The 22,845-nt window shown below is 50.9% G+C and overlaps 2 protein-coding genes across 9 annotated transcripts in view; one reads left to right on the forward strand and one right to left on the reverse strand.

The window, feature by feature from the left end:
* ABCC10 (ATP binding cassette subfamily C member 10) overlaps positions 1–2,682 on the forward strand; it is a 20,122-nt gene extending 17,440 nt beyond the window's left edge. For 2 of the 3 annotated variants that reach the window (XM_069564554.1, XM_069564555.1), the window contains 5 exons: positions 114–367; positions 1,240–1,385; positions 1,480–1,577; positions 1,817–1,929; positions 2,246–2,682. In XM_069564554.1, coding sequence (XP_069420655.1) covers positions 114–367; positions 1,240–1,385; positions 1,480–1,577; positions 1,817–1,929; positions 2,246–2,399 — 765 coding nt within the window. In that variant the 3' untranslated portion in view covers positions 2,400–2,682. Of the gene's footprint in view, positions 1–113; positions 368–1,239; positions 1,386–1,463; positions 1,578–1,816; positions 1,930–2,245 lie in introns of all 3 variants that reach the window. The other variant, XR_011251476.1, reaches the window with a different exon arrangement.
* DLK2 (delta like non-canonical Notch ligand 2) lies at positions 2,609–22,841 on the reverse strand. Of its 6 annotated transcripts, none has more exons than XM_069564570.1 (7): positions 22,553–22,841; positions 19,568–19,668; positions 6,755–6,885; positions 6,414–6,477; positions 4,960–5,090; positions 4,212–4,356; positions 2,609–3,531 (listed from the first exon to the last, which is right to left on the reverse strand). In XM_069564570.1, the coding sequence occupies exons 3-7, from the start codon at positions 6,828–6,830 to the stop codon at positions 2,796–2,798; spliced, it is 1,152 nt and encodes a 383-aa protein (XP_069420671.1). In that variant the 5' UTR covers positions 6,831–6,885; positions 19,568–19,668; positions 22,553–22,841; the 3' UTR covers positions 2,609–2,795. The 6 variants fall into 6 exon arrangements, with proteins under 6 accessions (XP_069420671.1, XP_069420673.1, XP_069420667.1 ...); XM_069564572.1 differs by lacking the exon at positions 22,553–22,841 and adding an exon at positions 20,443–20,663; XM_069564566.1 differs by lacking the exon at positions 19,568–19,668 and having other exon boundaries at positions 22,553–22,822.
* Between the last annotated feature and the right edge of the window lie 4 nt (positions 22,842–22,845).

The raw sequence follows: 22,845 nt of genomic DNA on the forward strand, positions 1-22,845 counted from the left end.
CCACCTCTCCTCTCACACCATCCGTCCCTCCCTTCCACTCTTCAACTCGTCCCTCCGCCCTTCCCCACCATCTCACCCGTCTCCCGCCCTCTCCCATGCATGGACCCCACCAGCTGGGCATCGGCTGGTTGAGCCAGGGGAGCGTGGAGTTCCAGGATGTGGTGCTGGTGTACCGGCCGGGGCTGCCCAACGCCCTGGATGGGGTGACCTTCTGCGTGCGGCCTGGGGAGAAGCTGGGCATCGTGGGCCGCACGGGCTCCGGCAAGTCCTCCCTGTTGTTGGTGCTCTTCCGGCTGCTGGAGCCCAGTTCCGGGCGAGTGCTGCTGGACGGCGTGGACACCAGCCAGCTGGAGCTGGCCGAGCTCAGGTGTGTGGGAGTGAGAAGAGGGGACACGGCTGCTGGTAGAGAGAGGAAGGCCCAGCCAGGAAGGCTTTATATCAACACACAGCAGCCAGGGTGGATCAGGAGGTGAGACAGAGGGTGGGACAAGCAGGCTAGAATAGTGAGCTCCCTGCACTCAGGCCTGGATTCAAAGCTGCGGCCTTAAGGCTTTCACCTTCCCAGCTTCATCTTGGACTTCCCAGCACACGATGCCTTCCACTCTAGACCACCGGTCACTGTCTCCTGAATCAGAGCCTCCCAGGTGCCGTGCCCTGGGGCTTGGGACAGCTGGTGACCTGGGCCAGTAGCCCCTGGCCACAAGTGGCTTCATCTGGAGCCAAACATTCCCCCAACCACGTTACTCTGTTATAATTTTCTCTTAGTTCCATGATATGGGAAAAGGTAGGGGGAAGCGCTGTCCTAAAGCCATTACTGACCCCAGGCCCTGGCCCTGGCCTTCCTGCCTTCTCTTGTAACCTGTGCTGGCCTCCCCTTATGGCTTGACCAGAGAGCGCCTCAGGACCTGATTTCAGGCCTGCTTTCAACGTGGAAGCGTGCCCTACCCAGTCACACTCTCTGGCCGTTCCTTGCCATCCACTGCTGCCCCATGACCCTGGCGTCAGTGCCACACAGTTTGGCTTATGCTTGTTCTGTTTTCGCCCCTCAGGCCTTTGGTTTCCTTGGTGTTCCTCATAGCACCAGCACAATTCTAGGTGCATGGCTGACCAAGCAGGGAGCAGGATGGGGACTGTGATCAAGTCTTACCCCACGCTCTCCTGAAGGGCTGGACCTATAACTGAGACCTGTGCTGGGAGCAGAAGTGGTCACATCTCGAGCCTCAACCCCTGTCCCCCCAGATCCCAGCTGGCGATCATCCCCCAGGAGCCCTTTTTGTTCAGCGGGACCGTTCGGGAAAACCTGGATCCCCGGGGCCTGTATGAGGACGGTGCCCTATGGCAGGCACTGGAGCAGTGCCACCTGAGTGAGGTGATCGAGTCTATGGGTGAGTGTCCTGTCCTGCGTGGTGGCAGGAAGAGCAAGCAGAGAGGGGCTGGAGGAGGCTTGGAACCCCAGGGTGAAGATGCTGTGCTTTGCAGGTGGTCTGGATGGTGAGCTGGGCGAGGGGGGCCGGCGCTTATCTCTGGGGCAGAGGCAGCTTCTGTGTCTGGCCAGGGCTCTCCTCACAGATGCCAAGGTAAGACAAGAGGGAGGGCCATTCGAGAGGGCCAGGAAGAAGGCAGGGGACAGGTGAGGGCTGAGGAAGAAGACTGGGGAGAGGTCTCAAGGGACCGAGTTCATTTTCCTTTTAGAGCTGGAGGTGGGGAGCTGTGGGCTGGCCTGGGCCAGACCAGGAGGTGGGGGCTGGAGGCTTGGGTAGCAGCCTCAGCTAACCCTCTTCTCCCCTCTCCTCCTAACCCTCCCAACATGTTCCAGATCTTGTGCATTGATGAGGCCACAGCAAGCGTGGACCAGAAGACAGACCAGCTGCTCCAGCAAACCATCAGCAAACGGTTTGCCAACAAGACAGTGCTGACCATCGCCCATAGGTGTGTGGCATCCAGAGTGAGAATCTAAATCAGGGGTGTCATGGACCCAGAGCCTCGCTTCCTTTCAGGGACCCTGGAGTCAGGGCTCTGGAAATTCTAACCCCTGTGACTCAGCTCCTCATTCTCTAGGCTCTCACCAGGCTTCTTGGAGGGCGCGGTCTCGGGGAACATGCAGCCCCTTCCCTAGCACAGAGCCCGGGGGCTGAAGCCTGTGGGGCAGGGGGCCACTGTCCAGGAGGGAAGAGGAGGAAAAGGAGGTCAGCCTTCTCTAGGGTGCTGTCTTCCATCCCCGCATTGACCCCCCCCTCCCGTGCAGGCTCAACACGATCCTGAGCTCCGACCGGGTGCTGGTGCTGCATGCGGGGAGAGTGGCAGAGCTGGGCTCCCCTGCCGCCCTGCGCACTCAGCCCCACTCGCTATTCCAGCAGCTGCTGCAGAGCAGCCCGCAGGGAACACGCTCCTCTCCGTGAGGGCCCAGCCCCCACTGCCAATGGTTTACACCCCTCCGTGTCTCTACCTCTCCCCCTCCTCCACAGAGGGGAAAGGGCGCCCTGGGCTCCTCTTCACAAGCCAGTCTGTGTGTGGGCAGAGTCCCGTGGCTTCTCCAGAGGCAGGCCTCTGCTCTGGCGCTCCGGCATCTGGGACTCCAGGTGGACTTTTTCTGGCAAAGGAGCCCACGTGCACTTCCATAGTTTTATTTGATAAAATTCCCATTTTTACATTCTGTGTATTAAAAAAATAATATTTGTGGCATGAGGCTGAGGTCCCTCAGTGTGTGTACCCCAGCTGAGGGGTGGCGAGAAAGGGCCACTCCAGTCCATGCGCCCTAGGAGGTGAAGGAGGGGCCCAGAAAGCCCCCACCTCCATCACAGAGCAGTGGTCTTCCCAGGCTCGGGGGGCAGGTCAGGCAGCAGAGGGAACCCTGCTGGCAGCATGCTAACCTGACACTCCTGGTCCTGGCGTGCTGGGGCGTAGTGTGGGGCAGGGTAGCAGCAGGGTCCAGGGGGGCAGAAGCCCCGGCGCCAGGCCCTCAGGGTCAGCAACACCGTGGACAGGACCAGGGCGGCAGTGACGGCCCCAAACACCACCACGGCCACCAGGCTGGGCTCGCCCAGCCCGGCCTCTTGCCGCCGCACCACCTCCTTCACAGAGATGCGCAGCAGGCCGGCGCCCACGCTGTGAGGGATGGGCCCTGTGGCGGGTACCAGCACAGCCAAGGTGGGCCCTGGGGGGCTGTCCACTGTGGCGGCAGGACTCAGGATGGGCAACACTAGCTCACAAGTCTTGCCACCATAGCCGCTGGGGCAGAGACAGTCAAAGTCGTGGACCCGGTCCCGACAGCGGGCCCCTCTCTGGCAGGGGCGGCTGGCACAGTCGTCCAGGTTGATGGTGCAGAAACGCCCAGTGAAGCCCTCGGGGCAGAGGCAGGAGAAGCGGTTGATGCCGTCCAGGCATGTGGCGCCGTTAGCACAAGGCCGCATCAGACAGTCATCCACATTCACCTCACAGCGGGCACCCACGAAGCCCGCCAGGCAGCGGCAGGTGAAGTTGAGGGCAAAGCCTTGGTCGTCCTGGCACTGCCCACCGTTCCGGCACAGGGAGCTGGTGGGGGAGGCGGGGAGGGTGTTTTATCAACTGCCACCTGCAGGGTAGACCAGGTCGACATCCGGATCCCTGCTACCACCACCCCTCTCTAGCTCTGTCCCCTCGAGCCACTCTCTCTGAGCCTCAAATGCCTTCTTTAAAAATGGGATCAGAGCAGTACCCGGCTTCCCAGGTTGTGAGGGTTAAATGAGATGATCGAGGTCAAGCAGGTAGCAGAGGGCCTGACCCAGAGTCAAGACCAAGTCGAGTGTACTGTTCGTGTCCTCTTAGACTCTCAGACCCGAGGCGGGAATGAGGACAAGTCCAGCCCCACAGGCTGTCTCCTCATTCACCATGAGGCCTAGGCTGTCGCATGGGACAACTTTAGGGGCTGCACGCCAGCTTTCCTGGGAGGATGAGGGGGGTCCTAGACCCACAGCCTCCCCAACCAGGGAAATCACGCAGTGATGAGTTATACCTCCAGCCCCTGTCAATTTTTGTCATTGGAAAAATGGTTCAGATGGTGTAAAAAAAAAGCTGAGAAGCCCCTAGGATACTCCCGCAGACTGGGGTTTTATCCTTGAGTGTCCCCATGTGGGACTTAAGACCCTCAGCCCTAACACTGCCCCGCCACCCCCCTCCACAGTCCTCTCTCCTCTGTCAGCAGATTCTCAGCTAACCCCGGGGCCAGCACTCACCCTGCCTGCTCACAGGGTCCGGCCTTGCGCTCACAATCACGCCCGTGGAAGCCTGGTGGGCACACACAGTGGTACTCACCGCCCCCGTCATACACGCACTGGCCTCCGTTCCGGCAGGGGGACTGCGTGGTACAGATGTGTTCATCTGCAGAGGAGACCGGGAGGGTTCTAGGACAGCCCCTCGCTCGTAGCACCCAGACCTGCCCAGGCCCCACCCAGAACTCTGTGGGGCTGGCTCATACTACAGTCCCGACCTGGATGGAAAACAACACTGAATTTGGAGTCAGGAGGCACCTAGTCCTAGCCCTGTCAGTCTGTCTCAATGTGCCTTTGGGTAAGTTGTATCTCATTTGTGTATCTCAGTTTCCTCATCTGTGATATGAGGACAGTTTCCCGCAGGTGTCTTACCTACCACAGAGGGTTGTGTTGAGGACCAGCTCAGATAACAGATAGGTATAAAGTCTACAACTATAAAATACTACAGGCTTCCCTTGTGGCTCAGCTGGTAAAGAATCTGCCTGCAATGTGGGAGACCTGGGTTTGATTCCTGGGTTGGGAAGATCCCCTGGAGAAGGGAAAGGCTACCCACTCCAGTATTCTGGCCTGGAGAATTCCATGGACTGTATATAAAATACTACATATTTGAGGGTTTGAGCCAGACACAAGAGGCACTCAATAAATAAGGATGCATGTTTCTCCCAAGACACATGGGGCCCCCAGTCTAACAGCTACCCTTTCTACTCCCTACCTTTGTCACAGAACTTGCCTGCCCAGCCAGGGTGACAGATGCACTGCCAGGGCTGGTGGCAGGCGCCGTGCTGGCAGCCAGGCATTCTCACACAGCGCTCACAGTGCAGCCCCTCCCAGCCGGGGTCACACCTGACGGGGGGAAGCACAGGGTCAGGGCTCTGGGTAGGAGGAGGTGAAGACAGGGAGGAGGCAAGCTCAGAGCTTCCAGGAAACAGGAGACAAACAGAACAGCCCCTAAGGGAAAGCAGGCCTATCCCGGGTGGATAGAGAGCTGCGCCAGGCCACCAGGCACCAGCGTTGGGAGTTCTGGTTCTGCACTCTGTCCAACCTTTCCAAGCCTCAGTTTTCTCATCTGTAACCTGGGGTGACACCTGGCAGAGACGTGTTGAGGAAGAAATGAAGATGAGGGGCTTCCCTGGTGGTCCAGTGGTTAAGAATTCACCTGCCCATGAAGGGGACACAGGCTCAATCCCTGGCCCAGGAAGATCCCACATGATGAGGAGCAACTAAACCCATGTGCCGCAAACTGAGCCCGCACACCCTAGAGTCTGTGCTCCCTAGCAAGAGAAGACCCCTCAATGAGAAGACCCCTCAATGAGAAGACCCCTCAATGAGAAGACCCCTCAATGAGAAGCCTGAGGACTGCAATGAAGAGTAGCTCCTACTTGAGGCAACTAGAGAAAGTCCATGTGCAGCCTGAAGGGCCTGCACAGCCAACAACAAAGATAATTTTTAAAAAGAAAAGACATTAAGATGATGTCTGTTAAGTGCCCCTAGCACCATTTCTCGTATATCTGAGGTGCTTAGAAACATTTTTGAAAGAAAAATGACCTTGAAAGGTCATCAGGACTATCTTCCTACTCTGATTCCAGGGCAAGGCCTGCTTTAGAGAGTCCCCAACACCCCCAGCCCCTCCAGCAGCTTGCCTGTCAGCTCATGTTTTCACATCCAGACACACTCCTCCTGCTGCAGAATTTACCCGACCCCTACCCCAGTGTGTCAGTTACTTAAATTCATCAAAGAAAGACCCCCTTGCATAAGTGCATCTCCCCAACAACCCTGGCAAAGCCTCTTTTCCAGGCTAAACCGTCTGTCTTATCTTTATCTCCTCCCCCTTGCTTCATGGCTCCCACTCTCCACACTCCCTCAAGCTTCAGATCTTTCTCCTGGTATCTTGAAGAGGAAAGTTTTAGAGTTCCTGGACCAGAGATGGGAGAGTAAAGTGGGAAGCCGTAGTTAGAACACGCAAAGGAGAGGCAAGGCAAAGTGGAAGGGGGAAGGGTTGGGCATGGTGCTGGGCCGCCCATCTGCCCTGTGTGCCACGGCTTTGAGGGGATGGGGAGGGCCCTAGACGTTCTGGATCAAGCCTGGGGCTTGACTCGGTTGTGGGTATGGAGGCCTGGGAAATGCGGAACAAAGGGTTTGGGAGCACCGAGCTCTACGGAGAGGTACCTGCAAGAGCCGTCAGGCGCGCAGCAGCCGTGAGCCAGGTCACAGAGGGAGCTGCAGTCATTGCCTGCAAGAGATTGATGTGGGAGGGGTGAGCCCGGAGGTCAGGGTTCGGCTGCCTGAGATGCCGGGCCAGGGAAAGGACGCAGGGTCCCGGTAACTGGAGGGGCCCAGCTCTGGGGCAAGGTAGAACAGACTAATTGCATTCCAAAGGGAAGTACTGGGTGTCGCCAAGCCCGCGGTCGGAGCGGCTTGCAGTGCCATCTCTGGCCGGCAGAGGTCAACGTGCGAGCGAGGGACGGCCGGACAGGGCCGCGACCACAGCCCCCCGGGGGAGCGCTCACCTCTGGCAGGCTTTACGGGTGCCCCCAGGATGCACAACAGGCAAACGAGATGTAGGCAGCGGCAGCCGCTGGGCATGGTCAGCGCCGGCCCCGGGACGGACAGACGGATGGATCGCCGGACGTGCAGACACCTGTGGGATGACATGGGCTGAGAGGCGGCAGGACGTGGAGATAGCGGCGAGGATTCCGGTTCGGTTCCGAGTGACAGGAGTCGAGGGGGAGAGGGGCGTCCAGAGAAAAACAAGGCGGGGGGAGTGGTGCAGCGAGAGGGCGGGGGCGAGGAAGGTGTGAGCAGGCGAGGGGATTGGAGACAGAAACGCGGAGCCGGCTACGTGGAAAGGAGGTGAAGGATGGACAGCGCGAGAGAGGTCAGGGCCGGGGCTGGGAACGCAATCGGGACGGAGGGGTACTGGGATACCGCCGAGAGGCGACACGGGGACCCGGCGGCGCGCAGGCTCTGCCCCCGCCTCTGACTCCCCACGTCCCCCTCCTGTCTCCGCCGCGCTGGGCTCGGCCGCGGCGCGGGGCTTCGGATACCCAGCGCGCCCCCAGCCCGGCTCTGTCCCGCGGTCCTCACCTCTGGCTGGGAGGCGGCGCGCCGCGGGGCGCAGAGCGAGGCGGGATCCGACGGACTCCGCCGAAGGGCCAGACCACGGAGCGGGGCCGCCCCTAGCGGGGCGCGGGGCCGGGCACCCAGGCGGCTGCCATGCGAGCCGAGCGCTGGGGAATCTGGGCCTCGAGGCGACCCCGAGCGGCTGCGGCGGCTCCTCGCACGCGCTCAGGCCGCCTGCCAGGGGCGGCGTGTGCCGGCGGAGCCCGCCTCCCCCCTCCGCTCCCAGGCTGCCGCCGCCGGCCCGCCCCCCACCCGCCCGCGCCCGGCGCTCCCACCCCCAGCGGTCACTCCTTCCTCCCGGCCTCGCGCTCCCCTGGGCCCCCGCCCGCCGCAGTCACCCGACCTCTCCGAACCTCGCCTTCTCCGCTGCAAGGAGGAAATTACGGGAGGCTAAGTGGGAGCCGACTGTAAAGGGTCGGCCAAGTGTGCGCAGCCGTTATTCTCCATCTCGCATCTCCGCCTTCGCGACCCGAGCAGCTCACCCCGCGCCCCACCTCTGCTCTCCCCAGTCCGCCGCCCATCACGCCTCTCAGATAAATCTCGCGCACGCTCAGGGCACACTTGACGCTCCCGGCCCTCCTCCTGTCACCAGCCCACGCCTCCTCCATTTGTAAATCCTACATCACCTGCTTAATCTGTCCGCTACTCTCCTCTTCCCCGCCGTCCGCTTCTTTCTCCCCTCGCGGCCATCAACAGCCTTCCAGGGTCGATCCCTGCCTAGGTATTAGCGTGGCCCACTCACCCACCCCTTCATCCCTCCTCCCGCCACCTCTGTCTTTCCTATCTCTGCGTTCCGCTACCACTACTGGGAAGGTTCCGTGCACTGGGAACGCCCCCGGCTCTGTAAATGTGCACCCCAAGTTCCCTCCTCTGTACCCCGGATCACCTCCATTCTTGACCACAGGCTAATCGTCTACTGTCCAAACCCAGAGCTAGACTGAGTGTTGTGAGGAAGCTCTGTGCCTCCAGGCTAATGGCTCAGAGACCTCTGTCCCGGGAACGGACAGGAAACCGATTCTTGTTTGCCCAAGGCAAGAGAGCAGAAATCAGGACCACCTGCCCCATCTCTAGTCCTTCAAATCAAGATTTGGTTTCACCATCCTTAGATTCGTGGTAAGAAGTAGTCCCTAGGCTGTGCAGAGCAGCTTTCTACAGACAACCCCCACAGGTCGGAGCCCCTGAACTAGTTTTTCTTGCATTCTTCATTAAACGTAGCCACACCCACCCCATCTGCCTAGCCATCTTCCCCAAAACACTGATCCCCTCTTTCCTCCAGAGCTTTCTAAATTTGAGTTGAACAATGCCATAGCTCTGACTATATGTTTTACTTTTTTTTTTTAATGAAAAATTGCAAACAACCTATACTGTCCAAAATGATTGTAAACAAATTATGGTATACCAACACACTATGTGACTACTGAAAGTCACCTTTGGGAAGTCTAAAGATTTTTTTTAAAGCTAAGAATATATTAGGTGGAGGGAAAAAAACAAGAAACAGAATGTGTCTCAATGTTGGCAGTGATTTTTTTCCCCAGATGATGGAATTACAGGTAATTTTTTCTTATTGATGCTTTTCAACATTTCTCGTTTTCCCAGAATGAGCATGTTTAACTTTTTCTTATTGTAAGAGAAATTCAATAACATTAAAGAACTTTTAGAATAAAGTAAAAATTGGGGGAATTTCCTGGTGGTCCTGTGGTTAGGACTCGGCACTTTCACCGTCCTGTCCCAAGTTCAATCCCTGGTTGAGGAACTAAGATCCCACAAGCTTCTCTGTGCAGCCAAGAAATAAATGAATAAAACAAAAATTTAAAAATCACCCATGATCCTATTTGCTTGATAAAACCACTGTTGTTGTTTGACGCCTTTTCCTATCCAGCTGTTTTTATCCAGAACCTGTAATGTTATATCCTGGTGTTTGTTTTTTTTTTCACTGCATCATATATCAATAGTTTCAAAAGCTACACAATGGATACAATGTATAAAAATACAACTAATGAGAACCTACTTTATAGCACAGGAAACTCTACTCAGTGCTCTCTGGTGACTAAATGGAAAGGAAATCCAAAAAAGAGGGAATATTATGTGTAGCTGATTCACTTTGATGTACAGTAGAAACAAATGCAACATTTTAAGGCAACTATACACCAATGAAAATTTTTAAAATAAATTAATTAAAAGCATAATTTTTATGACTGCATGATAGCCTGTTAAATAGATATACCCTAATTTATTTAATCTGGGATTCCCACCCTAATTTATTTAACCTGGCGCAGTGGTAACAAATCTGCCTGCCAATGCAGGAGACACAAGAGACACAGGTTCAATCCCTGGGTCAGGAAGATCCCCTGGAGTAGGAAATGGCAACCTGCTCCAGTATTCTTGCCTGGAAAATTCCATGGACAGAGGAGCTTGATGGGCTACAGTCCATGAGGTCGCAAAGAGTCAGACTCAACTGAGTGACTGAATACACACAATTTATTTAACCCAGCCTCCATTACTAGATACTTAGGCTGTATTTGCTTTTCATCATTATAAATTCATTCAACAAATTTTTACTGAGCACCTCTCTGCTGCTAGAGAATCCCAGGGACAGAGGAGCCTGGTGGGCTACAGTCCATAAGGCGGCAAAGAGTCAGACACAACTGAAGCGACTTAGCACACAGCACTCATGCAGCACGTATGTGCTACTACTCCATGCCAGACATCATCCTAGACACTGAGCTACAACTCCAAGATAAATAGTAGTGCTACAGATTTTCATACAGTTTTTTCCTCATCTTTTAGATTCCTTCCTTAAGATGGAGTCTGAATTGATGAGTGACTGCGTCAAAGAATTTGTGAAAAATAAATAATTGCTTTCCATGAATGAAATTCACTGGCAATTGCTGATGAAACAATAAAGATACTTGAAGCTTTGGAAGTTGATGGCATCAGATTGTATCACTTACTTCATGTTTTGAAGATTTTAGCACCTGGCATGTCACTCTCTTCACCCTTCCTTCTGCCAAATTCTTGGTGATTTTTTTAAAAGACTTTTTAAAATGTGGATCATATTTAAAGTCTTTATTGAATTTGTTACAATACTGCTTCTGTTTTATGTTTTGGTTTTTTGGCCTTGAGGCATATGGGATCTTAGCTTCCCAACCAGGGATCAAGCCTGTACCCCCTGCATTGGAAGATGAAGTCTTAACCACTGGACCACTAGGGCAGTTCCTCTTGGTGATTCTTGATTCAGTACCACATAGGCAAATTTTCCAATAAGCGTGATAGTCTGTCTGCAAAGATGGCCACTGCACTTCCTCCTGTCCCACATGACCTTTAGCAATGGTTTTGCTGCTTCTCCCAGAGAAAGATGGAAACCTATTTCTCAGGCTCTTGAATCTGGACTGGTCTTAGGACTTGTTTTGACTAATAGAATATGGTGGAAGTGACATTATGTGAGTCCCCAGTCTGGGTCCCAAAAACCGTTGCAGCTTCTGTTTGCACCCTCAGAAAACTTCCAATATCATGTAAAGAAGTTTGGTCTGGCACGCTGGAAGACAAGAAGCCCCACGAAGGAGACCTGAGATGTCCTGGTCAATATCCACAATATAGGAGGTCCTGTTAACTGCCTCAGTCAAGCTTCCAGATGACTCTAGCTCATGAATGAGCCCTGGCAAGACTAACAAGAACTGCTCAGCAGAGTCCAGCCATATTACTGGATAAACAGTGGATGAGCAGTTGAATGGTGGGTGTTTTAAGCCACTCTGTTTTGGGATGTTGTTACTATAGCAATGCTGCTGTTCAGTCGCTCAGTCATGTCCAACTCTTTGTGACCCCATAGACTGCAGCACGCCAGGCTTCCCTGTCCTTCACCATCTCCCAGAGCTTGCTCAAACTCATGTCCACTGAGTCTGTGATGCAATCCAACCACTTTATCTTCTGTCATCCCCTTCTCCTCCTGCCTTCAATCTTTCCCAGCATCAGGGTCTTTTCTAATGAGTCGACTCTTCACAACAGGTGGCCAAACTGATAAAAACCAGCTGCCCATTCCCTTGATTTCTTCCTCTCCACCAATGAGAAGGGTGTTCCCACCCGAATCTTGTTACTACTGGTTGTTTCACACAGTCCATAATTTTAAGTATTACACTTTCCTATAACCAGATCCTCTCTTTTCAGCCCATAGTACCTGGACTCAAACAGGTACTTTTGATACTTGGGTTGTGTTTACTCTTTTTGCCATTATAAATGCATTCAACAGGGACTTCCCTGGTGGTCCAGTGGTTAAGAATCCACCTACCAGTGCAGGGAACATGGGTTCAGTCCCTGGTCTAGGAAGATTCCGCAACTAAGCCCAGGAGCCACAGCTACTGAAGCCTTTGTGCTGTAGAGCCTGTGCTCTGCCATGAGAAGTTCGAGCACCGAAATGAAGAGTAGCCCCTACTCGCTGCAGCTAGAGAAAGCCCACTCACAGCAACAAAGACCCAGTGCAGCCCCAAATACATAAATTAATATTTTTCAAATACATGCATTCAACAAATATTGAATTTGGATCTACAGGGATCACTCATAAGGGCTACATTACAACCTTAGTGGGCCCTAGACACTTTGCCTGCATGGGCCTCTTCCTCCATGAAAGAATATTAAATGTTATATTTTATGATTGCCTTGGTATCAAGATAAATTTAATCCAGGCTGGATTCATTATTATATTTTCATTTTTATTATATTCACTTTTTTCTTCTGATTTTACAGAAGAAAAATTTAAATATTTTTTGGCCCCTAAAAGTATTGCAGGCCTTTGGCACTGTGCCTCCTGTGGATAAGCTGGCCCTGTCTCTCAACCATTGATCTCACCTTCTTTTCAGCAGCCCCTACCCCCATCACATCCACCCTTCCCTCCCTACCCAGCTTTGATTCCACGATCTATCATGATAATCAGCGCCTTGTCTATACCAACTCCCAACTCCCTGGCCCCTCTCTCCCATCATATTCATCTGGTAAAAACCCCGCCATGGTATGTTCTACAGCCAACACACCCAAGCAGCTGAATGTGGCTGAAAATAACACATATCTCGGCTGTCTGGTGTCACTTAATTTCATATCCTCAAGCACTCTTTGTGTTGAACACTCGTGCTTCTGCTTTTCCCCAGTGTTGTGCACTCTCAGCCTCCTCGATGGTTATTTTTGCTTTCTCCTTTCTCCTCCCAACTGCCAGCCCCTTGGTTCCTCCTCCCCCTGCTGGTGGTCTCGCTTCCAACTTCTCGAAGAAAATAGAAGCAGCCTGAAGAGAATTTCCGCGTGCTTCCTCCGCCCACCTGCACCTGTCCCTATATACTCGCATCTGTTACCGTTGATGCGATGCCAGTTCTCTTACACAGGTGAGCCCCTCCCCCCGCCTGGGCACTAGTTCCCCATCCCTTCTTACCTGTGTCCCTCAGGGACCACAGCAGTTCTCCTCATCCCCTCTGCATCATCAGTCTGCTCTCTGTGAGCTCATTTTCATCATCCTGTCTCCCATCTTAAAATAAATGTTGTCGTTCAGTGACCAAGTCAAGTCCTACTCTTTTCGACCCCATGGACTGCAGTACTCCGGGTTTCCCCGTCCCCCACCATCTTCCGAAGTTTGGCCAAGTTCACGTCCATTGAATCAGTGATGCCATCCAGCCATCTCATCCTCTGTTGCCCTCTTCTTCTGTTTTCTATCTCTCCCAGCATCAGGGTCTTTTTCAAAGAGTCAGCAACCTCTCTCCAATTCCATATTCTCTTCCAGCTATGTTTTTTGGCTCCTCTTTACTGAAAATTCTTCAAAAACATTTGTCAACACCTGTCTTCACCTCATTTCCCCCCATCATCTCTTGGACCCACACTCGCCCCACCACTCCACCAGAATTCCCCTTGTCAAGGTCACCGATTCTATGGCCATTGCCAAGGGTTGCTTCTCAGTCCTCATCTTGGTGGCTCTGTGAGCTGCCTTGGACATGGTGGCTCCCCAGGTCTCTAGGGTCGATCTCGCAAGCTTTCCTACCTACCGCAACGGCTGCCCCTCCTCAGTCCCCTTTGCTTCATCTTTCTAATTTCTTCCACAGCCCCAGGGCTCCATCCTTAGACCTCTTCTCTTTTCCAGCTGCACCCACTCCTTTCCAGCCTAATGACTTTAAATACTAGCTGTAAGCTAATCATTCCCAAGTTTATATTTCCAACTTAAGATGTATCCTTAAAATCCAGGCTCATGTATCCAACTGCCTACTCGATTGACATCTCCAGCTGGGATTCTCCAATAGGCAACTCAGAGTTAGCATGCCCAAAGACGGGAGTCCTGATTTCAGTCCCAGATGGCTTCCTATGTCAGTCTCACCTCTATCAGTGAATGGCCAAGTGTTTTAGGCTAAAATCCTTGGCATCATATTAACACTCCTCTTTCTCTCACATCCCATGTCCTGAAAATCCTGTTGACTCTGCCTTCAACTGAGAATTTGTTTGCTTTCCACAATCTGACCTCTAACACTTGGGTCAAGCACCACTATTTACTGCCTGGATGACCGCAACAGCTTCCTAATGGGTCTTCTATTATCGTGTAGCAGCCGTGGTGATCCTGATAAAGTGAAAGCCGGCTAAATGCCATGTGGTTTCTAAATTGAATCTTGAAATAGAAAAACAAATCATTAGTGGAAAAACTGGTGAAGTCTGGAGTTTAGTTTGCACAAAGTACCAGTGCTGGCTTCCTAATTTTTAAACGATAATTTTATTTATTTATTTTGGGTCTTCTTTGCTGCACAGGCTTTTCTCTTGTTGCAGCCAGTGGGGGCTATTCTCTAGCTGTGGTGAGCAGGCTTCTCATTGTCGTGGCTTCTTTTGTTTCAGAGCATAAGCTGTAGAGGTTGCAGGCTTCAGCAGCTGGGGCTTGTGGGCTCAGTAGTTGTGGCTCCCGGGCTCTAGAGCACTGGCTCAATGGCTGTGGTATACAGGCTTAGTTGCCCCGCAGCCTGTGGGATCTTCCTGGACCAGGGATCAAACCCGTGTCTCCTGCACTGCCAGGGGGATTCTTTACCACTGAGCCACTGGGGAAGCCCTGACTTCATGGTTTTGACAAATGCACCACAGTAACGGGTCACGGCGTCCGGTCCCATCACTCCATGGGAACAAATGTACCACAGTAATGGATCATGGCATCCGGTCCCATCACTCCATGGGAAATAGACGGGAAACAGTGTCAGACTTTATTTTTCGGGGCTCCAAAATCACTGCAGATGGTGACTGCAGCCATGAAATTAAAAGACGCTTACTCCTTGGAAGAAAAGTCATGACCAACCTAGATAGCATATTCAAAAGCAGAGACACTACTTTGCTGACTAAGGTCCGTCTAGTCAAGGTTATGGTTTCTCCTGTGGTCATGTATGGATGTGAGAGTTGGACTGTGAAGAAGGCTGAGCGCCGAAGAATTGATGCTTTTGAACTGTGGTTTTGGAGAAGACTCTTGAAGGTCCCTTGGACTGCAAGGGGATAAAACCAGTCCATTCTGAAGGAGATCAACCCTGGGATTTCTTTGGAAGGAATGATGCTAAAGCTGAAACTCCAGTACTTTGGCCACCTCATGCGAAGAGTTGACTCATTGGAAAAGACTCTGATGCTGGGAGGGGTTGGGGGCAGGAGGAGAAGGGGACGACAGAGGATGAGATGGTTGGATGGCATCATGGACTCGATGGACGTGAGTCTGAGTGAACTCCGGGTGATGGTGATGGACAGGGAGGCCTGGCATGCTTTGATTCATGGGGTCACAAAGAGTCAGACATGACTGAGCGACTGAACTGAACTGAATGTATAATGTTAATACTAGGATAAACTGGGTGAATGCTATATGGGAACTCACTTTACAATGTCCTGTAAATTGCAAATTACTCAAAATAAAAAGTTTGGGTTTTTTTGGTCATGTCCTGAAGCATGTGGGATCTTAGTCCCCCAACCAGAAACTGAACCCACATCCCCTGCATTGGAAGTGTGGAGTCTTAACCTCTGGACTGCCAGGGAAGTCCTTAAAAAGTTTATTTAAAAGGTAGAGGTCAGATTGTCACATCTCTGCTCAAACCCTTCCAGTGGATCTTGTCTGACCTTGTCCCCTACCTTCCCCATCCTTGCTCTGCTCCAGCTAAATTGGCCTCTGTGTTGGTATTTGAACACATCAAGCATGTTCTCTGCCTCAGGACCTTTGCACTAGCTGTTCCTTCTGCCTGGAATGCTCTTACTCAGATATTTTCATAGTTCACTCCTTCATTTCATTCAGTCCTCTGTTCAAATTTCATTTTAGTAAAGAGGCCCTCCCCAGTTATACTATAGAATAACCCCATTTCTACCCCAGGCATATTCCCATTCCCCTACTTAATTTTTCTCCATAATTCTTATCCCCACCTGGCCTATACATCTATTAGCATATTTGTATATTGGCTGGCTCCTTCCATTAGATTATAAACACTGTGAGGGCAAGGACTTTGATTTTCTTTTTTCTTTTTTGGCTGCACCTTGTGACATATGGAATCTTAGTTCCCCAACCAGGGACTGAGCTCCCATTGGACCACCAGGGAAGTCTATCACAGCCCTGCTCTTATCCTTGTGAAAACTGACTGGTATGGGCTATCTGGTGCTAATCAACTCTTGGCTTTGATTTCTGCTTCACAATACAACTTAGTGGCTACTCTTTGGAAGACTTTGGGAACAGTTAGGCTAAAAACGTGATGACTTTGGGGTTCTCCTAAGCCTGCCTGATTAGTGAGTGGCCTGTTTTAGAAGGGTGCCAGTAGACATCTAAGGTTCATTTCTGGATTTGATCCCAGACCCTACCAGTAACTACTGCTTTAGAACACCCCAGTCTTCCAACCTTCTGGATTCCCCACTTTCCTGAGCATTTCCTTTCTGAGTACCAGCCAGTCAACCTCTCCTCCAGGGCCCCCAACCATGTGGATTCATCTTTCTTGGCCTTCCCACCTATCACCTTGGGAGCAGGTCTCCAAGTCCCCTTCCTCTTTCCCTAACCTCCTTTCAAACCAAAAGTTTTGTATATTACCAACACCAAATGAGGATGCAGAGACAAGAGAATGGGGAACAAGAGGAGAGCCTCATTTATTTGCACATTCATGGACCCACCCACAGATATTTCTCTTTCTCCCTGTCAGAGCCTAGCATGTGGTCAGGAGCTGGGAAAGGACCCCACACACTCAGTAAGCATCAGTCAAATGTATGCATGAATTAATACGAATGAAAACAGATACTGGGCCTTGACCTCAAGTAGCTGACAGTCTAGTAGGGCAGGCACACCCACTCACCACCCACACGCTCCGTGTAAGCAGGGGTCCAGGTACACCTGTAGGGTTAAGACCTCATGGAGACCCAGGGGCATGCAGGCCTGACCCTTGTCCTCACCAGGTAAGGGACAATCATCTGCCTGCTTGTTCCTTCCTGCTACTGCTTCCTCAAGCCAGTTCTGGCCAGTCCACCGAGTGGGGGCTGTAGGTGGAAGCTGAGTTGTGCAGGCAGGGAGTCAGGCGTGTTTGTGTTGTCCCACCCTTTGCTGGGGCTTTCTGCCAGCCCAGGGCCCTGCACAAATGCCCTCCCCGTCTGGTTGCTTCCTGTCCTCCACCCCTACCTCTCCCTCAGAGCAGGAGTGGAGGCAGCTGCTCAAGGCCTGAAAACTAAACCAGCTATTGTGCCCCTCCTTTTGGCGTTGTTTGACTGTGGGGGAGGGGGAGGGGGAGGGGGAGGGGGAGGGGGAGGGGTGGGCTTATTATGTGCCTCAGGGGACGGAGTGCCAAGACTCAGGCCCCAGATGCCATGCTTGGGGTATCTGGGATACCTGCTCAGGGAAAGGGAGGAAGCTGGACGAGGGTTGACGCTGACTGTGGGCCTCGGGGTTAGTTGAGAAGTGGCAGAGGGGGATGCTTTGCCTGCTGATGAGCTGAGTGCAGTCACACAGCTCATGTCCACATGTCAAGAGAGGGGGTGCCTCTATTTGGAGCCATGAGAGTGTGCAGTTCCTGTGCACAAGCCCGGAAGGACAAGAGGCTCACCCACATCCAGAACTATGAGTGCAAAGCTCAGTGGTACCAAGTGTTCACACAGCACCCAGTGCCCATGAGGGATTGGGGGAGGCGATAGCCCAGGCAGGTCCTGCTCTAGCCCCTCCAGCAGCTGCTAAAGGAGCCATCCCCAGAGTTTTCCTTGAAGCCTCTGGGAGCTGGGCCCCTCTTTTCACATTTCATGTACAAGCCCCAGTCACCTGATCTGTAGGACACCATACATGTTCGAGGCCAAGTGTCAATGCACACCTGGGATGGATGGAAGCCCTTGTGATTTGGCAAAGAGACAGGGGGTGGCAGAACTACCCAGCTAATGGGTCAGAGTGAAGTAGGGCCTAATGAATGGGCCACAGTGTGGTCCAGAAAGGGAGATAAGCTGTTACTTCTGCACCTTTTTGAGCTTCCCCAGGACTCAAAACTGAAGTCTGAGAAGGGAAGCATTTGCCGGAAGTCTGAAGGTGGGAGATAAGCCCTGCCCTTAAGGAGTCCCAGCCTTAGAGTTGACTGTGGTGGGACTCCACCAGAAGTCAGAACACAAAACTCAGTATCATATAAAAATGTATGGGTTGTGTATTTAAAAATAACTTTTTACTGGAAATGTTTTTATTGTGGTAAAATATATATGACATTTTCCATTTTAGCCAACTTTTTTTTTAAGATTAGAGATTGGTTGCTGGTAGAAGTGGGAGTGGGGGAGATGAATAAACAGAGCACAGAAATTTATTTAAAAATATGTATATATTTATTTGGCTGTGCCAGATCTTAGTTGCAACACACAGGACCTTTAGTTGTGCATATGAGCTCTTAGTTATGGCATGTGGGAATTAGTTCCCTGACCAGGCATTGAACCCGGGCCCCTTGCATTGGGAGCTCAGAGTCTTAGCCACTGGACCACCAGGGAGGTCCCTTTAGCTAATTTTAAGTGTACAGTTCAGTGGCATTAACACTGATTGCCAACATTCACCTTGTACAATCACCACTATCCAGCTCGAGAATTTTTCATCTTCCCAAACTGAAACTCTATACCCACTAAACACTAACTCCCCCATTCCCCAGCACCTGGCAACCACCGTTCTATTTTCTGTCTCTAAGAACCTGAATACTCTAGGCCTCTCATAAGAGTGGAATCATGGAGTATTCGTCCTTTTGTGACTGGTTTATTGTACATATTGCAGTGTCTTCAAGGTGCGTCCGTGTTGTAGCGTGTGTCAGAATTTCCTTTTAATGGCTAAAAAGTATTCCACTGTATGTATGCCACATTTTGTTAATCCATTTATCCTTTACAATTGGGTTGCTTCCACCTTTTGGCTGTTGTCATAATCCTATCTTTAACAGTTAAGAGGCTTTAAGAATATTAAAGAATGCAAGATCCTATCCAGTTTCAAGGTCTTTAAAATTACATTTCTTAGCCTTACACCAAATTCAACATCCCGAGATAGGAAAAAAGACATTTAAATGTAATAAAAGCTTATCCACCAGGGTGGCAGCTGTGGTATTCTATTAATAGACAGAAGAATTATGAAATGTGTATAACCTAAATCTAGGGAAGCAGACTAAGTTATCACCTCTTGAGGTTTTGAAAGCATTGTCAGAAAAAACATGTAAATGGAGTTCAGCAGGTCTAATCAGGTCACAAACAAGAAGACAGCCTCCTAAACTATTAGTAGATAAAGTCAGCTGCAACTCAAATGACTGAATATGGTTTAAGGTCCTGCAAGCTAACATAATAGGGACTTCCCATGATGGTGGCCCAGTGGCTAAGACCCCATGCTCCCAATGTAGCGGATCTGGGTTTGAACCTTGGTCAGGGGACCAGATCCCACATACCCCAACTAAGAGTTTGCATGCCACAGCGAAGATGGAAGATCTTGCATGCGGCCAACTAAGACTCAGTGCAGCCAAACAAATAAACATTTTTAAAAAGCCACACACACTTGTACATTTGCACATCCAAAGGAGAGGAGTGATGATGTCAACCAGCTCCTTCATAGTAAAAATAAGTTTATCTTGCATATGCTAAAAGTTAAAAACTCTGGAGGACTGTGACTTCCTTTCTTTTCAAACATATGTTTATGTTTACTGCCACTTTCCCTGCTTACAAAATATAAACTTAAATAGTTTTTCAGATTTATTTACACTAAATTTGTTTACCTGACAGTTCATGGACTTTCCTCTCCCTATGGATCCCAAGACAATTTCGGGAAAGGTAGAGAGACGATCTTTCTTTTCTCTTTCTTCCTTCAGGCAGATTCCTTTCAGAAAATAGTAAAAGTCATTTCAAAATAATCTGTTGTGGTCTTATATCACAACAAATGTCACATTTTGAAAGTACTGTATGGGTAATTTTAAAATTATTTTTAAAGAAATATTTATTTATTTGGCTGTGCTGGGTCTTTGTTGCAGCCTGTGGGATCTTCCATCTTTCCTGTGGCATGCAAACTCTTAGTTGTGGCATGTAGGATTTAGGTCCTTGATCAGGGATCAAACCCAGGCCCCCTGCATTGCGAGGAAGGAGCCTTAGCCACTGAACCACAGGGAAGTCCCTGTATGGGCAATTTAAAGGGAAACATGCAGAAATGTGGCTTCCCAGGTGGCTTAGTGGTAAAGAATCTACCTGCAATGCAGGAGACGCGGATTCGAACTCTGGGTCAGGAAGATCCCCTGGAGAAGGAAATGGCAACCCACTCCAGTATTCTTGCCTGGAAAATCCCATGGACAGGTGGGCCCGGAGAGCTATGGCCCATAGGGTCTCACAGAGTCAGACATGACTGAGTGACTGAGGACACACACATGCAGGACTGTACAGTGATGTATGGCAAAAACCACCACAATATTGTAAAGTAATTAGCCTCCAATTAAAAAAAATAATAAAAAAGAAATGTACAATGACTGGGAACCCTTATTTGAAAAGCTCTGCAAGAACCAATATAATTGATTCATTGAGTATAAGTTTATTAAATTAATAACAATACAAAGTTGCATGGGATTGAAAAACATAGAGAGGATGAGAAATAAAGATGGCTGACCTCTCCTTCCAGGGGCCTGGGAATCTCTGCTGAAGTTTCACTTGTTGTGTTGTTCGAGGAGTGAGTGCTTGAGGCCAGTTCCACCAAGGGACAAACCTGACTCCCACCCCTCGAGCCCAGGGAAAGAGGACACCTCTCCACTCTGAAATGTTGATGAGCTGTGGAGGGGAGAAGGACAGGGGAGCAGATGGAATTCCTGGACAATTGTTCCGGCTGTCACCAGAGAAGAGAGACAGGAGGCAGCACGGATAATTTACAGAGGAACAGATGCCTAGGCTCCTCTAGCACCATCTGGCCAAAAGAGGCCTGGGCTTGGGCTGGATATTATCTTTAGATCTGAGTAAACGCCTCAGCCTCCAGCCCATCCTATTTCCTCGACCTAAGCTGGAGCTTTCCCAGGAGAGCTCTACTCCCTGAGGACCCTGCTCCAAAGTTCTACCTGGCTCTCATCCTGCTCCCTCCCTTCCTTCCTGAGTCTGGATTCTGTCTTCACTCCCATACCTGATGTGGCCAAGTCTGGCCTTGGGGACTTGTACCTTCCATTTATGCATTTCTCTATTTTACAGTATTTTCAACCTCTTCTCCCTGTCACTACATTCCGAAATTCCTCCATCACTTCTTTCCATGCTATTTATGCATTCCACAAACATTTATTGTGAGGAGTTTCCTGGTAGTCCAGTGGTTAGGGCTCCATGGTTCCAATGTAGGGGGCACAGGTTCGATTCCTGGTCAGGGAACTAAAATGCTGCATGCCATGCAGTGTAGCCAAATAAAATAAATAAAATAGACATTTATTGAGTATCTACTATGCCAGGCATTATTTTAGATCCTGGGGATACAGTAATGAATGAGATAAAGTCCTAGAGCTCTGGAGTTTGCAGTATAGTGGGAGATGATCAACAAACAAAGAAAAATATGTCATAATAGTAAGCAGGGTAAGGGAGCAGTAGTAGTAGTGGTGTGGTGTGGTGTAGTGGTGTGGTGTGGTGTAGTAGTGTGGTGTAGTGTTCAGTTCAGTCGCTCAGTTGTGTCCAACTCTTTGCAACCCCATAAATCAGAGTAGTGTTAGTCACTCAATTATGTCTGACTCTTTGCAACCCCATGGACTGTAGCCCGCCAGGCTCCTCTGTCCACAGGATTCTCCAGGCAAGAATACTGGAGTGTGTTGCCATGCTCTTCTCCAGGGGATCTTCCCAACCCAAGGATTGAACCCCAGTCTCTTGCACTGCAGGCAGATTCTTTACCAACTGAGCTACAGGGAAGCCCCAAGGGGGGAGTGATTGGGGATGTTGTCTTAGACAGAGTGGCCAGGGAAGGCTTCTCTGAGGTGGTAAATTTGAGCAGAGACACAAATGGGTGGGACTGTCTGGAAGTAACCCATCACAGGCACAGGGAACAGTAAATCTAGAAGTCCTGAGGCAGATATATGCTTAGCTTATGGGATGTTATGCTATTTATTTGTTACACATTTGTTGTGAGCCACACACCTGCTAGGGTATGAAGATATAATCAGATTCAGGCTTTGCCCTGAAGGAGCAGCAAGTTTAGCAAGGGACACAAAGTGCAAATAAATAATTACAGCTGCTGTTACTGCTACTGCTAAGTTGCTTCAGTCGTGTCCAACTCTGTGCGACCCCATAGATGGCAGCTCACCAGGCTCCCCCATCCCTGGGATTCTCTAGGCAAGAATACTGGAGTGGGTTGCCATTTCCTTCTCCAATGCATGAAAGTGAAAAGTCAAAGTGAAGTCGCTCAGTCGTGTCCAACTCTTGGCGACCCCATGGACTGCAGCCTACCAGGCTCCTCCGTCAATGGGAGTTTCCAGGCAAGAGTACTGGAGTGGGGTGCAATTGCCTTCTCCAAAATAATTACAGCATAGGGTAGCTACAATGAAGTGTAAGTGGCTAGAGATAACCAGCAAAAGAGCACCAAATCCAATCTAGGAAATTGGGGAAGGCTTCCTGGAGGAGGTGATAATCTGACTTGAGGGCTGAAGGAGGAGCAGGAATTCACAATGCAAGGGGAGGAGAGGACTTGCAATGGCGAACAGGAAGTCCCCGGCAGAGGTGGAAGATGAGGCTGGTGAAGGGGCGAAGAAGCCAGGTCTTACCGATTTCCACGTGACAAGCTGAGAAGCTGCCTTTTATCCTTTGAGTGATGGGGAACCATTGCTACAACTATCACTACGTTTTTGTGCTGTTTTCCTACCATTCTTTTTTGTTTTTCTTTTTGCATACCAGACTCTCTCCTCACCCTTCTCGCTATCTCCCTAGTCCTGACAAGACACCACCTTCCTTCTTCTGCAGCCAGCCCACAAAATCCTGCTTTTACAAGATCCGCGGCTTTCCTCCGGGTCCCGCACCCCTGTACCCCAGTCGGAGGCCACACCCCATGGCCACGCCC

Source organism: Ovis canadensis, chromosome 20, assembly GCF_042477335.2.
Source record: "Ovis canadensis isolate MfBH-ARS-UI-01 breed Bighorn chromosome 20, ARS-UI_OviCan_v2, whole genome shotgun sequence".
Classification (NCBI taxonomy): domain Eukaryota; kingdom Metazoa; phylum Chordata; class Mammalia; order Artiodactyla; family Bovidae; genus Ovis; species Ovis canadensis.